This window comes from Poeciliopsis prolifica, unplaced genomic scaffold (assembly GCF_027474105.1).
Source record: "Poeciliopsis prolifica strain line A6 unplaced genomic scaffold, Auburn_PproV2 SCAFFOLD002, whole genome shotgun sequence".
NCBI lineage: Eukaryota > Metazoa > Chordata > Actinopteri > Cyprinodontiformes > Poeciliidae > Poeciliopsis > Poeciliopsis prolifica.
Window position 1 is genome coordinate 7,276,801 of NW_026562377.1, and position 15,383 is coordinate 7,292,183.

At 41.3% G+C, this 15,383-nt stretch overlaps 1 protein-coding gene across 1 annotated transcript; it reads right to left on the reverse strand.

The window, feature by feature from the left end:
* Positions 1–1,527: 1,527 nt before the first annotated feature.
* On the reverse strand, positions 1,528–15,350 carry LOC129377379 (uncharacterized). Its single transcript, XM_055057280.1, has 5 exons — positions 14,352–15,350; positions 6,159–6,495; positions 4,848–5,402; positions 3,227–3,440; positions 1,528–2,197 (listed from the first exon to the last, which is right to left on the reverse strand). The coding sequence occupies exons 2-5, from the start codon at positions 6,433–6,435 to the stop codon at positions 1,942–1,944; spliced, it is 1,302 nt and encodes a 433-aa protein (XP_054913255.1). The 5' UTR covers positions 6,436–6,495; positions 14,352–15,350; the 3' UTR covers positions 1,528–1,941.
* Between the last annotated feature and the right edge of the window lie 33 nt (positions 15,351–15,383).

Genomic DNA, 15,383 nt, shown 5'->3' on the forward strand with positions numbered 1-15,383 from the left:
TGGACTTTGTTGCATGATTCTGTTTATTTCTCTTTTTTAGAAAATCATAAATTCTGACATTTGCCTTGAAAATATTAATATAAACTTTCCCATCTATTTAGATTTTTTATGATCAGTCAACACTGAATTCCTCATATTGACCAATTCCTCATATTGACCAATAACATCTGTCAAAAGAAAGTACATAATGCAATTTTGTACTTACTCAAAATCAAACTTTATGTTCCTGTCTTCTCTGTGACATCCCTGCTCTCTTTATGCATTTTCAGAGCAGAGTTGCATAAGAAGCATTTAAGACAACATCTGTGTTTAACAATGAACTCTTTTAGATACAGGAAAATACAAAATTATTAACGCATAAAAGATTTATCAGAATAAGAATAAACTTCCAACTTTAAATTGAATGAAATGCCAAGAAATAAAGTACTAATGGAGCACTAATGTGAATGTATTCAGTGTGCCAGACCGGTCTCAAATTTTTCTATACAAAATTTAATACAATTTTGTACAAAATTTGTACAAAATTTAATACAATTTTGTACAAATTGTATTAAATTTTATATGTTTAATAGTATTTTACCCAGTGGAGTTTTATATGTTTAATAGTATTTTACCCAGTGGTTTGGGCTTGGTTTTGAGTAACCCAGATATTTACAGGTGAGCTGCTGACTGGTTCTACTGGTTCAGCTGCTTGCAGGTGTTATCACAATACAGAAATTCATCCTCACATTTGCAAACCTTTCATGTGTGCTGTTTAAATCTGTGAAGTATTGATGGTACGCTGTGAAAAGATTCACACTTGAAGCTGAATTTAGTTTTTGTTACACAGATTGATCAGCAGAATGAAAGAACAGCTTTGTGCTGAACACTGAGATAAACAGATTAATTTATGTTCCAAACCCAAAATACGGTCACAAATGTACAACATGATGGATGGATGGATGGATGGATGGATGGATGGATGGATGGATGGATGGATGGATGGATGGATGGATGGATGGATGGATGGATGGATGGATGGATGGATGGATGGATGGATGGATGGATGGATGGATGGATGGATTTTAGATTAAAATCATATGTCAGATCTGATCCAGTTGAAGAAAGCAATATTCTTCTTTTGTCTTTTTACATCTTAAGATCATTTTTATCATAACTTCAAAACATTTAGGGTTCTTTTCTACAACCAGCCTGACTGCAAATAGATTTTATCATCTGATCTTGAAAAAACTCAAACAGTTTTTAACTTAACGAGCACCTTCAGTGTCTGACCTCTAATTACTGAAGAGCTCATTAATCTCCAGTTGACTGAGAAACCAAACTGAGTGAATCTTACTCTCTCCTGGTTTCTGGTCTCATTTGGGAGCCACAAACCCAGGAGGTTCATCAGAAGAGAGGATGCCAGCAGGGTGGAGACACACAGAGAGCAACATGTTATCACATAATGACAGTCTCTGCACTTCACCAGGAATAATCGCTCAGTCTAGGAAAAAAAAAGCACCAGAAAAAGACAGCTCTATGTTTTTTTCTTACAAATGGTTTTTATTCCGACTCTGTCCAGTACAAACCCTCTGTAAAGTCAAACTAGTAAAATCTGACAACTGCAGCTGCTTTGCGGTGAAACAAAACCAGCCGCGTACAGGGCAGAGCTTCTACTTAAATATAGGCATTGGAACAGCTTAAAAAGACAAAAGTTTTATGTGTACAGCATTGTTCAAAGGCATCCTCGGCCACAGCCAGGCAGAGCGCTTGCATTTCAGATAATAAAGCACAAAACCACATGAAAAAGGGCTGCACACAGGAGGAGCAACAAGTAAAAGCCGTCACATAGTTGGAGGTTACAGCGGCGGCGGGTGTAGCTCTGCTGCGCAGCAGACCACAGGAATGGCCTATTTCTGGGAGGATGGCCTCCTCTCGGAGAAGAAAGCGCAGCTCTCCCTCTCACTGAGCGTCCAGGATGTCTGTGGGCAGGACGTCTGGTTTGCCGCTCGGGCTCTGCGATGTCTCCCCCGACCAGGAGGACGGGGTGACCTGATTGTACAGGGCGTCCTGAGGGCCAAATAGGGGCTGTTTGAGATTGAGATTGTACATGAGGAACAGATTGAGAGCGACCACGGCGAGGAGCGGGAAGGAGGTCAGACCAGAACCGAAGCCTCTCCAGGAGCCGCACGTGTTCAGGCTGAACCAGAAAACAAGCCTGAGAAGGACGAGATAACAACCCAAACAGGAAATCAGAGGACGTTCAGATATTTATGATAAACACTATGTCTTTCTCGACAGTCACGTTTACAAGATGAAGTATTTCCAACAACAAACCTGCATTACTCAACATAGACATATCTAAGCTTTGACTTTTAGTAAGATATAAGCCGCACAGCACTGAAATCTAACGAGTTAAGCCTGATCAGTATCATCTCACTTTGTCTTTAGCAGCTTTTCATCAGTGCTAAGAAGCCATGATAAGATCCATCAACAAATCAGGATCAGGATGAGGGTCACTTAACAAAATAAAATAAATAAAGAGAAGAATTCTGATTTCAATCTAAGAATTTCAACTTTAACGTCAGAGTTACGACTTTGAACTCAGAATTTCAATTCTGTGTCAATATATGTCAGAATGCAAACAAATAACCAAACAGTCTCAGGTCAGTAGTGTTGTTCGTATATGAAAACAGAAAATAATCACAAAATAGATTCCTTCTCGTCATATATGGGCTTTTGTAAACCTGCATTATATCCACAGTCTCAAATTTGACAGTCGGTAGTTTTAAGACAGCCTGCTTAAGTAAATTAAAGTCAAAATTCTGTGAAAAAGGCCAAAATTTTGAGAAAAAAGCCACAATTCTGAAAAAGTCAGAATTCTGAGAAAATCAGAATTAATTAAAGTCAAAATTCTGAGAAAAATGTCAAAATTCTGAGAAAAAATGTCAAAATTGTGAGACAAAAAGGACAAAATTCTGAGAAAAAAGTCAGAATTCTGAGACAATTAAATTCTGAACACAATTTTTTAAAGTCAAAATTCTGAGATTAAAAATCGTATTCTCTTCTCTTCTCAGATTCTGGAGTGGATTTGGGTCAAACCTCCACTCAGAGAGCCAGAAGCTTTTAACCCTGTAGAAGCCGGGCTGTATGAATACTTTTGAGCCTTTGGGCGTTTTCGTGTTTGGTGACGACTCCTTCAGGTCAAAGGTCACCATTAAGTCCTTCAACCCACCCTAACCCTCACCTGCCAATGATGAACATGACCACCAGTATGGGCACCAGCTTCAGCTGCTCCTGCGGCAGCAGGGCGGCCATCACGACCAGGTTGAGCACGTAGAGCAGCAGCTGCTCCAGGGACGAGGACACAAACAGCTGCTGCACAGCGTGTCTTCGATCCGTCGGCTCCTGCAGACGCAGGGACCCGGAGCACAACTGGCATGCCGCACCAACCAGCATGGCTGCAAGGCAGAGAGGAGCAATAAGTCAGGATTCATCTTGAATCTGGGCCATCTTTCCACCAACAGCACAAAAAGTCACTGCAAACTGGTCTGACAGCAACTCTGTGTTTTCACATTTTTCCCTCATTTGAATACAGCTACTGCTGGCAGGAAGGCCAACATGCAAATACTCCCCACTCTGCCATCTGCTTGAGATCTGGGTCAGAGGTAGCTCCTCTGGGGTGGATTTGGTCCGGTTGGTTCACCCACCTGCTCTCTCATTCTGCACCAGAAGCCACTGAGACCATTAAACTTTTCACTTTTACCACTTTGACATAATCAGCTGAGATTTCTGGATTTGGTTGAAGTCAAAACAGCTACCCCAAAACTATTCAAGAATATTTAGCAGAAAGAGGAGGAGGACAAAATTTTAAAAGAGTTCATATTTTGGAGAACCACTTTTTGCTGCAGCTGTAGATATTTATTTGGGTATTTCCCATTACGTTTGGAAGGAGAGAATTCCTAAAAATAGTTTCCGTATTCATGGATCTTTGACCTGCATGATGCTGCCAGCGCCAGTTCAACTTTGGCCTGATTTGACTAGGACTGAAACAATAAATTGGATTAATTGTGCTTATTCAACTAATTAAATAATCAATTAATAGTTAACTGGATAACAAAAAATGTAATTTTGCTGAAATAAAGGCATATTCAGAGAAATAAGTCAAAAATGTAAAAAAAAAAAGAAATAAAAATGAATTAGATTTCAATTGCATCTTCAATCCCACACCAAACTCCATCTGAGCCGTTTCCCTTTCTGGGATCCCTCCACCATCTTTGTTTCTGTATCAACTGGCTCCGCTCTAGGATGACCAGTAGTGCCCTCTTCTGGATGGCAGGCAAACTACAAACCGGAAAGAAGGTCTAACCAGTGGAACTAAATTTAACCAATACATTTTTTGCATTCCTATTGTGGGTCTCAAAGTTTAAGGTTTGAACATATTTGCTTAAAGACCTGGGGAGATGTCTGGGTTTCAGGAAGGGGCGCACCAATTTATCAGCCAGTTGATTTCATTCAGTTTGGGAAATCGGCGATCGACCGATACCGATACTTGAAGCCGATCTTCTCCACCGATCTTATCTACATCAGCAAAGGTCAAAAGATCAGGACCTCTCCTCTTTTGCTCTCTCAGAACGTTTGTAGTTAACAGTAATCATCCCACTGCTGCCAACCCACTGACTTTCTTGCTAAATTTAGTAACATTTCAGACAAATTGGTATCCAAAGGTCAGGCTTTGGTCCGGCTGCCTTTACGTCTGATCTTTACGACTCGTTGTGTTTTTACGTCTTTTCTTTACGTTGCATTGTGTTTTTACGTCTGATCTTTACGTTGCATCGTGTTTGTGACCGTGCAGGTGTGAGTCGTACCGAGCACCATGGGGAGCGCTGCCACCGCGCAGCAGCAGAAGGTGAAAATGATGCGGCAGCTGACGTCCGGGCAGTCTGGGGGCCTGATGGGGACATAGAAATAGAGTGCATAGAGCATCCCGGCCGCACACAGAAGCGAGGCCAGGACGGAGAGGACGGCGGGGACGCGGCCGCTTTGGCTGCATTTACAGCGGCAGCAGCACCTCCCCTGATCCGACGCCTCCCCTGCGGCCCCATCAGTCTCTCCGAGCCCCTCTGCGCTCCACACGGCCAGCTCCACGCTCTCCCGCGGCGGCCCTATCAGGGGTCGGGCCTCGTCCGCCGGGCTCTCCACGGTGGTGGATTCTGGGCTCCATCTCGGCGTGTTGGTGCCGTTGGGAATGTCGCCCGGCGCAGGGGCGCTCATGCAGTTTTCCGTGGCGGTGTCCAAACTGTGCGAAGTGATGATGGGGCTGCAGAGAGTTTGATCCGGATCCTGCTGCTGCTGCTCCGTCCGAGTTGCTCCGCTGTGTGGCGCGGTGGTGGCGCTGGGCTGTTGGTGGCACCAAGCAGAACCTGTCAGGGTCAAAACACATTTTAGTCCATACCCGAAAATCCAAACCTGAAAGGAGGCAATCAGAGGCCTTGGAGCATCAAGCGTTACCTAAACAGCCATTAAATTGTATTGTGATGATCAACTACTGAAACTCCAAGAAAAATTTAGTATTTATTGAGAAAAGGTCAAAATAACAGAAAAGATGTTGTGCTTTCAGACCTCAAAGAAAACAATTTCATATTCATTCAGAAGTAATGTTTTAACTCAGGAAGAGTTCAGAAATCAGTATTTGGTGGAATAACCAGAAGGATTTCAATGGGGTTCACTGCAGTGGGCTCTGTATGCATATTTCTAAATAACTTTATACATTTTCTTTTTTATCATTACTTTTCTTCTTTTGGGTGGATTGCCAATCATTTGGCAGGGCACGTGGGTGGGCCAGTGTCCCCTCGACCTTCACTTTAGCTCCGCCCCTGTAAATAGTAGCTACCTAAGCATTCACCAAAAACAAGCAAAAGAATGTACTTATTTAGTTAAAAGTTAAAACAAGGTGTTCGATTCAGCTCGATTTGCAATATCTAAAACGATGCACAGAATAGATGGAGGTTTTGTTACCAAAGAATGGCAAAGACATTTGATCACAACCTCAGGAAAAATGCAGAAAAATGATGCAGAGTGTGTCGTTTATATGCTGTTGCTTAACCTCAAATCTATTTTAACTCCCTTTGGTTCTCTTTTACTTTTTCTCCATTTGTTCCAGAGATTCAGTGACTCACTCCTCGACTGCGCCGTCGCTGCTGACGGCGGCTCCAGAGAGCGCTGGGAGCCGGAGGCCGAATGGGAGGCCGAGCGGAGCTCCTCCACGGACGACTCCGGGCTGTCCGACACCGGCGCCAGGGAGATCTGGGTGTCCAGGTCCAGGAAGGGCGAGAAGGAGAGCCGGGCTGGGTCGATGTCCTGCAGCTGGTTGATGATGTCACTGATGGACTCCTTCACGGTGTCGAGCTCCTTCACGTTCTGCCTGTCAGTGGCCTGAAGCCCCGAGGTGCTCATAGTCACGCAGGCTGAGAGGAGCGAGCTGAGGTCCAGACGAAAACCAGGACAGCGTCAGACCTGGAACACGGAGGACCGACAGGAAAGTCTGTAGTCTGAAGGTCAATCAGAGGAGTTTTGAAACGACTTGTTTCCTTGATACCAGTTTCACCAGAAAACAGATGGATGGGTTTTAGAAGCAATTGAAACCTAAATTGAAGTATAAAACCAGCAATATATGAATTTAGCTTTACTAATTATTAGTTTCCTACTGTTTCTTTAGGCAAGTGACATTGATGGAAACAGAAACTCTTATTTAAAAAGGAACAGAGCTCAAATTACATCCAGGGCAAAACACCATCTCTACAGTTTTTGTATTAATTTGGGGTTTTTGTCTGGATTTTGTTCATTAGGAAGATAATTGTATTTAATACACCAATGCTAAATTGGTTTTGTGAAAGCATTTAATTATTTTCATATGAAAACAGCTGGATTGCAACACTTGCATCACCTCTTCTGTGTGCTTTTCCACTGTTTGCATCTCTGTCCTCTGTTATTATTGAGTGGCACCGAGTGTTTATTTTGAAGAGCATTCGCTGGCAGTAACGCATGCACTCAGATTCAGCTAAAGATCTTAAAATGCATGTAATCTCTCATATTTTCAGTATGTTATCTGTAGCCTAGAAGGATAAAAATGTTTTATTGTTGGATAAAGTCATTTGGTTCTGTAGGATATTTTTTTAGACTTCTGTATCTATAAAGCGTTGATGAATATAGAACTGAAACAATTAATCGGATCAATACTGACGCATTGAATACGATTGTCAACTAAGACAGTAATCGATTAATCGTTAGCTAATGATTAATCGGTTATACTTTTGTGAGTATACAGATTCAAAAAGGAAAACACTCAGATGAAAGTTGAGAAACTTTAGTCTGTAAATCTGTCCTACACATAAATCCTCCAGTGGAAAAGTTTTAGCTACAAATTTATATAAAACAATCTTGTCAAGCATCTTTTGACGTCCAATTATTATTCAATTAGCCCAAATAACAGATCAATTCTGCACTACTGATGTTAAATCAGACAGAAAGCTTTTCACATGTTGAAGTTTTAAGGATTTTTTTTTAGCTGCAGGTGCATCTTTTGCTACAAATGATCACGTTTACTAAATTAATGCTATGTTGTTGCATTTTAAGCAATAAAATGCTTGTTTTCATGTTTAAAAAAGGAACTATTTGCATCTTAAATGTTTTTCTAATATTGCCTAATGGACTTCAGTGGTTAAATGAAAAATAGGCAGACTGTGGGGAAAAAAGAAAACTCAATCGATCAATCATCTGTATAAATGACTACTAAAATGATGAATCGGATTAATCTTAGTTATTAGCCACAGATACTGATGAAATCTCCAATTAAAGCTGCAAGCAGCCTCGAACGGCCCTCGCAGCCAAGCGCCGCTCCGGCCTACTGCCACCGCGGGGTACGAGCAACCGCCGCCTCACGCCAGTCACCACAGAAGCTCCCACGCAGTTTTCAGCTCTTCCGCCCGCACCACGGAAGCTGTTGCTCAGTTTCCATCCACGCTGGCCACGTGCTAACACAGAAGTTGTTGCGCAGTTTCCGCGCCCGTCCACTAGGCGGTACGCACTGATGCGTTCGGAGGCGCTCCTTGACGATGCAAAAATTGTGGTGCAGATTCATTGGTTTAGCGAGGAAATATAGCTGGCGGATTAATGTAGGACGCGCAGTGGAGTCAAAATATATTTCAATGCTGTTGTTCTCTTTAGAGGTCAACAAAGGTCATACGTATCCAATTTGTCGTCAGTCGGATGATCCACGTGTCATTTACAGCCGATCATATGCACATGGCGAAGTAATGCATTTCGTCATTTCTACACCCCAATGCGGTTCGGTCAGCAGCCAGTATTCATAGAGTTCATCATGTTATCGTTTTTAGTCAGTATTCACATGATGAAACCCATATAAATTATAGAATAACAGTAAAACATACAGCAGAAAAAACATGTGACTGCCTCTTAAAAGTGGGCGGGGCTACAGTGAGGTCATCAAGTGACCATGGAAATGTGTTCAGGCTGTTCTCTAGAAAGACAGAGGAAGTGTGATGATGCAGCTGTGATCTTGCATTTGGAAGTCATTTAATGTTGATCTTTCATGGTAAATAGTGAAAGTTTTACACTAAGCCACACCCACATGCTTGATGTTAACTACAACTGAGATCTAAATGCAGTGCAACTTTGACGTTATCGTGAAATGAGTCAGGAAAATGGTGAAGGTTAAGATGTATCAGTTTTAATAAACCGCACTGTTCAGTAATAAACCAAGGGCAATGCACATTAACAGAGCACAGTTAACTTTCAGCACTTTAGAACAATAGCACAGGCTGAATCCCATCCATTAATTAGGTATTAATCACAGGAAGTGCTGCAACTAAATATTACAACCCCATTGGATCGGTAAAAAGATACTTAGCATTTTTTCAGAGCTCTTTCAAACGACATTTTAAACATCTTCTATACATAATAACAAACAACTGTCAATGTATGAAACTGGATGTATCACACACACTATTCAGTTTATTTAATTAGTAAAGCGCTTCGTTAGCATTAAAAACGTTGCAGGCCTCAGGCATTGGGTTAGCATCCTCCTCAGAATAACTGTTCCAAACATGACGGCTTTCAAAACCAGCAGGAAGGAATAAATTACTCACCGCACCGCGAGTTACGACTGTTTAAACGAACAGCAATGGGCTCTTTGCACCTTCCGCGCTGACGTCACAACTGTATACCCGAATGCGGCTCTTTTTTCCACTTTCAGAAACTATGACTGCTATAAAAGACAAAGTCGTACTTAAGACTCAAATAAAACAATACTATGTACTTTGTTTAGGTTTTCATGGATTTCCAAGCCATCCTTAATAAAGACAGCTTGTAAATATTCGTTGCTACAAGTTAAAGCTACCACTTGAAGCTAACGCCGTACACACCGCTCTAAACACCGTCTTAATGAGCCATTCACAACAAGCATGCAAAAGTAATAAAACGAAATAACACAGAAATCTTAAGCAACACGGCCATATTTTTCTAAAAGTAATAACTCTGAATCTGAACAGTCAGCTGAACTAGAACTCCGATACCAGAGTAAGCTCTGTGCTCGTTTTTTCTTCGTCATACTTCAAGCAAAAACTCTGAACTGTAATCTGCCCCCCCCCCTCCCCGCTGCTTTATTGTCGTTAACAATAAACACACGTAATATGCTTGAAAATAAGGCACAAACAGTGTCCGTTAGAATGGCTGAGAAATCTTTAGATAATTAAATAGCAGATTTTTACTAGAAAGCTAGCAGGCTTGTGCTAGCAGTTTAAAGAAAATAAAACTCACCTTCATATCTGTGAATGTATAACGAGGCGAACATCTTAAAACCATTCTTTGCCTTACTTGTTGGGGTTTCGGATCGATGTACATTATTAATTGTTACCTTGGAAAAACATTTCAGCCGTTTTTCCCGAACGTGTAAGCTGAGGTGCAAAGAGCCCATTAAACTTCTCCAACTCCGGTCCAACAGAGCCTTCTTGCTCAAAAGCTTGGTTCGGATTTGCAACTCCAAAATCCAAGCAAAATGTTGAGCGTAGTCCAGTTCTGTGGCTCCAAAAAGCAGGCAAAATGTTCAGGAAAACGTCGCAGCTCCAGCTGTCGCCGGCTGACTGTTATTACGTAGCGTCGATCTGTTTTCTCATTGATGGAGTACCACTGCCTCCTGCTGTCGCAATACTGGTATTGCACTAGCAGTACCAGTATTTCTCCACAAGGTGCCAGCGGTACTCCATCAACACTGACCCCAGTGTGTTCTTACTTCACTGTGTCATAAGTTTTGCTGAATGACTTTGTTTGTATTATTTCTAGCAAAAATGAATGAATGTTGTACTTTAACCCACAAAATAAACTTATATATATATAAAAAGTTATAATAATGTATATTTAAATAACTAATAATAACATAACCTATGGGCTGCTGTTTTCTAGGGGGCGCTATAGAGAAATTAGGCCACGCCCTACAAATATTGTGATGGATTCCAGTCGGGAGCGGATAAATATTCATCCTTGTGAGTTTGCAGCAGCTGAGCCCAAAAATGTGGTATTGAGAGCCAAACGTATGGCGATGGCGTTACAGGTGACTTCGCCACGCCGCCATGCCCACCTGCTCTATTGTAGCTGGTCGGGGTTGGAATCCTCAATACACCAACATGTCTTCTGTGTCTGGGCACAGTTTTATGTTGATGAGGTCAAAGGGGTCAGATAGCGAACGTTCACAGTAAAACATTACACTTCCTGTTCTCAGGGGGCGTGGCCTAAGTGATGTCATCATTCGACCATAGGGTATTATAGGAGACCCGATGATGATCAATCACTCAAACTTTGGTGCCTCTGTGAGTTTCTGTGTAGGAGATATAGCAGTTTATTTTTATGGGGAGTAGGTGAACTTTGACCCCTGCTAACCCCCCTTCAGCATACTCAAAAACTCACCGTTTTGATAACTTTAGATGGGACATGCCTTATGAACAGACTGACCGAGTTTGAAGCCGATCAATCGAAATCCCTAGGAGGAGTTCGATCAAATAGGAAGGCTGTAAACGGCAAAAATGGGTCAAAATCCAAACTTCAATCTAAAATGGCTGACTTCCTGTGGGGTTTAGACAATGGCTCCAAGAGACTTTTTTGTAAGTCCTGACAAGGTACACACGTGTACAAAGTTTCATAATTGTAGGTTAAAGCATGGCTTGGGGCTGATCATTTAAAGTGTTCTAGGTGGCGCTATAGAGAAATTAGGCCACACCCTCCAAATATTGTGATGGATTCCTGTCGGGGAGTAGATGAGGGTCCATCTTTGTGAAATTTGAGCAGCTGGGCCCAAAAATGTGGAATTGAGAGCCAAACGTATGGCGATGGCGTTACAGGTCACTTCGCCACGCCGCCACGCCCACCTGCTCCATCGAAGCTGGTCGGGGTTGGAATCCTCAATACACCAACATGTTTTCTGTGTCTGGGCACAGTTTCATGTTGATGCGGTCAAAGGGGTCAGATAGCGACAGTTCACAGTAAAACATTACACTTCCTGTTCTCAGGGGGCGTGGCCTAAGTGATGTCATCATTCGACCATAGGGTATTGTAGGGCAGCGAATGATGATCAATCACAGTAACTTTGGTGCCTCTGTGAGTTTCTGTGTAGGAGATATAGCAGTTTATTTTTTTACGGCGACTAGGTGAACTTTGACCCCTGCTAACCCCCCAAAAGCATACTCAAAAACTCACCGTTTGATAACTTTAGATGGGACATGCCTTATGAACAGACTGACCGAGTTTGAAGCCGGTCAATGGAAATCCCTAGGAGGAGTTCGATCAAATATGAAGGCTGTAAACGGCAAAAATGGGCTCAAAATTGGACCTTCAATCCAAAATGGCCGACTTCCTGTGATACTTGCACTATGACATTAATTGTAAATTTTGAGCATCTTTGGGAGCTCTACAAGTGTACCAAATTTCATGTCTCTAGGATAAAGTAAGTGAATAGCAAAGGGTCCTTTGAAAATTTCTAGGTGGCGCTATTGAGCCATTTCTTGTGGAATGTTTGCGACGACTTTAAAATACGTAAATTTGAAACTCCCTTTACGCATCCGCCAAGTTTGGTGAGTTTTTGAATATGATAAAGCCCCCAAAAAGCCAATTCATTTGGAGGGAGAATCGTAATAATAATAATAAGAAACAGTACAGAAACAATAGGCCTTCGCAGCGCTTAGCTGCTCGGCCTAACTATGTGAGACAGGAATCAGAAAAGTACGATAAATAAAAAAACTTTTATGCTGTTTACCAACAGAAGGATCCGAAACAGAATCATGTCACGTTAAACCAGGATGATAATTAAAGCAGACTCATTTTCCTGAAGTCCTAATTGAATGTTTTGGGTTTGGATCCTGGTACCGAAGCGCTGCTACTCGCCCAGTGATTGCAGCCTGTTTGTCTGCAGCTAATTTCAGGGCTTGCAGAGCCACGCCGCTCCTTCCCTCTCTTTAGCAAATTGCGTGTTTTACAGAAAACAAATTTGACTGAGAACCAGTCGGTCCGTCTGCAGCCACAACAAACACAACTGAGATCCGTTCGGACTGCAGCCTGTTCCTATGGGTCAAACTGTCCCAATCAAAACCAAAATAAAGGGGAATGGATCATAAAACTGCATTTTCAAATAACTCTGTACAATTCAAGTCTTATCATAATGTTTCAGATCACCAAGCTGATTTTAAAATCAAAGTGATTGCCTGTAAAAAGTTATACCTCAGCATCTTAAGATTTAAATCTGTGCTTTGATTAGGCCACTTCTAAACTTTTATTTAATGCTTTTACAGCCATTCAGTCACAAACTGATGGCTGGATATGAACCTACAGGATTTTCTCTTGAATTAATAAATCCTGAAGCAGCAAAGCAACCCCAGATCATCACACTGCCACTACCATGTTTGAATGTTGGTATAAAATATTTTTTAATGATATTCTGTAAATTTTGCTCAGATGCAATGAAACAAATTAAAGACTGATAGGTTTGTGGATTTTTCCACATCTGTTCTGTAATTTCCTTACTGTTGTTTTGAGGTTTTTGCAGCCGACTCAAGTCGTTACGGTGGGAAAAACAATTTAATAAAATAAAAATGGAGCTCCACCTCAAGTAAAAAAATAACTGAAATTGAATCAAGTTGGTCAAACTTACTTTATTTATGATTGTTTAACAATTTAAACTGCATTTACTTGGATAAACTTAAATGTCAATACTTGAAACACATCAACTCAGTTTTCACGTTGAATCACCGGTTTTCTGTTTTCAGTGTAGACGAGTTCTATCCAATTGACTTTTATGCTTTTTTTTCTGTTAGTAAATCATCATTTCAAAACTGCTTTTTAATTTATCTTTGACGTTAATATTTGTTGGCTGATGCTCAAACTTTTAAATGTGAGGAAAATAAGAAACATATCAGAGGGAAAAATACATTTTTCTCTGCACTGCATTCAGGGAAACACTGAACTACAATAAAAAATGAACTTATACTACGTCAAATATTAGCAAAAGAGGGACAAAAATGAAATTAATACACATTGGTGAAAAAATATTGTTGAACAGCAATAGACAAAAACATTTGTAACCATATTATTTCAACAGTTAAATGCACAATGTGCAAATAATAATAATAAAAAAGAGTTGGTGCTGTGCTACCAAATTTGGCCTGGGCCTAAATTAAGTTGATGTCAGTAAAATAAAATGTGTTCAATGTTAAAAGTAAAAAAACAAAACAGAAACAAAGAATAGTCCAAGTTTCTGATGGATTCAGCTGAAAGCACAATAGCTCCAATAAGGCGCCTTTGTGGGTCTGGCACCGCTTGAGCCGATTCAATCACATCTGCAGATTCAGTTTAGAGCTTTTTCTCCTGCACTTTTTTTTTTTTTGGCGCACATCCAACTGCGGCGCTGGAGTCAGCACGCAAACGACCATTTTCTAAACAAATGAGGACCTCAGCATGTATAGATCACAATTAGGAGGCCTGCAGGAGCAAATCAGCGCGATCTGTTGGAGATGGCGCATGAAGGGGTAAAAAGAAAAACAACAAACCACTTTGTTCTTCACTGCTGAGCTGAGCAACTCAAAGTAGTTTCAGATTTTTTAGAAAGTGACTCAATCGTTGCGCAAACTGCAGGGTTTTTCACATGTATTATTAAGTTCATCAAAAGAAACGCATGAGGTCGTGCGTAAAATGCAGTCATTCAAAAATCCGTCGCATCCAGGAGCTGATTGTTTACGTTGTAAACGCAAGTCGCGGACTGAGCTCCAAATGAACCTTTTCTGTTCGCAGAAAAGGTTTTTAAATCAACTTACTTGAGTCGGAGATTGCAGAGTGTGGATTGCTCCTCCGTCCTTCCCTCCCCCTCGGTTTGCTTTTGTCCTCCAGAATCCTGAACTTCTGAATCAAATTTCAGGACGGACAAAATACTAGGTTTTTTCCTCCGCCCACACAAGGCTTTCCTTTTTTCCCCTTCTTCCCGGTACCATGTCAAAGACCATATGGAGCAAATAAAGCCGGAGAGGATCCACAGCACCAGCAGCAGGAGGAGCAAGAGGAGGAGGCACTTACTCTGTTTACCTTTAAATTCAACATTAGCAGTCACAGCCATCACACTAGCAAGTTTGTCCAAACAGGACGGTAAACATTTACTCTCAAACTAAACTCCAGCTTCCATCTAATATTCATACTCGGGATGAGTGTTTGTCCCCAGGAGGAACTTGATGAACGCAAACATCTCAGCTTCCCTGCGAGCTTTTCAGGCCTTTTAAAGATGCAGTGCAGGGAGGATTTTTATGAATCCCCAATAAATTCACACAAAGTGAAAACACAGCTGCAGAGCGCAGTTTTGGATTTCAACTTCATGATTTCTGGAAATGTGAGGTTCTAAAAAAAAACCCACAGAAGGAAAAAAAACAAAACAGGATTTTTTGTGTTGATGACATCACAAGAGGCAGAAGAGTTAAGCACATCGGTAGAAATGGCAGAAAAGTTAGTTTGGACAGATTAAATCATAACTGACACATCCACTAAAACTTGAACAGGACACCCATATTTTGACGAGGGAGCAGCAATGTCTAAAAGTCCCTTGTTGCTGAAGACTGGACTTTAAAAACACAAAAACATTAAGGAATGTTGAGAACTGGAGCAGAAGTGACAACTTGGCAAGTTTTTTGCTATAATTTACCACCTTGGTTAAAACAAACTCGTTCAGCTCTTTTAAGTCCCTGGGGAAGGTGCCAGTTTGCCAAGTCTCCAAGTTACCACTCAGGTAGACCAGTGGAAAACAGGATCTTCATGTTGTTCATGGCAAATTCAAAAGCAAAAATTGCATTTAGTTTTTTTTT

Coding starts and splice junctions, on each gene's coding strand:
- LOC129377379 (XM_055057280.1), bottom strand. CDS start 6,435: ATGAGCACCTCGGGGCTTCAGGCCACTGACAGGCAGAACGTGAAGGAG. Junction 3,441..4,847: donor AGCGCTCCCCATGGTGCTCG/GTACGACTCACA, acceptor TCTGCCTTGCAG/CCATGCTGGTTGGTGCGGCA. Junction 2,198..3,226: donor GTCATGTTCATCATTGGCAG/GTGAGGGTTAGG, acceptor CGTCCTTCTCAG/GCTTGTTTTCTGGTTCAGCC.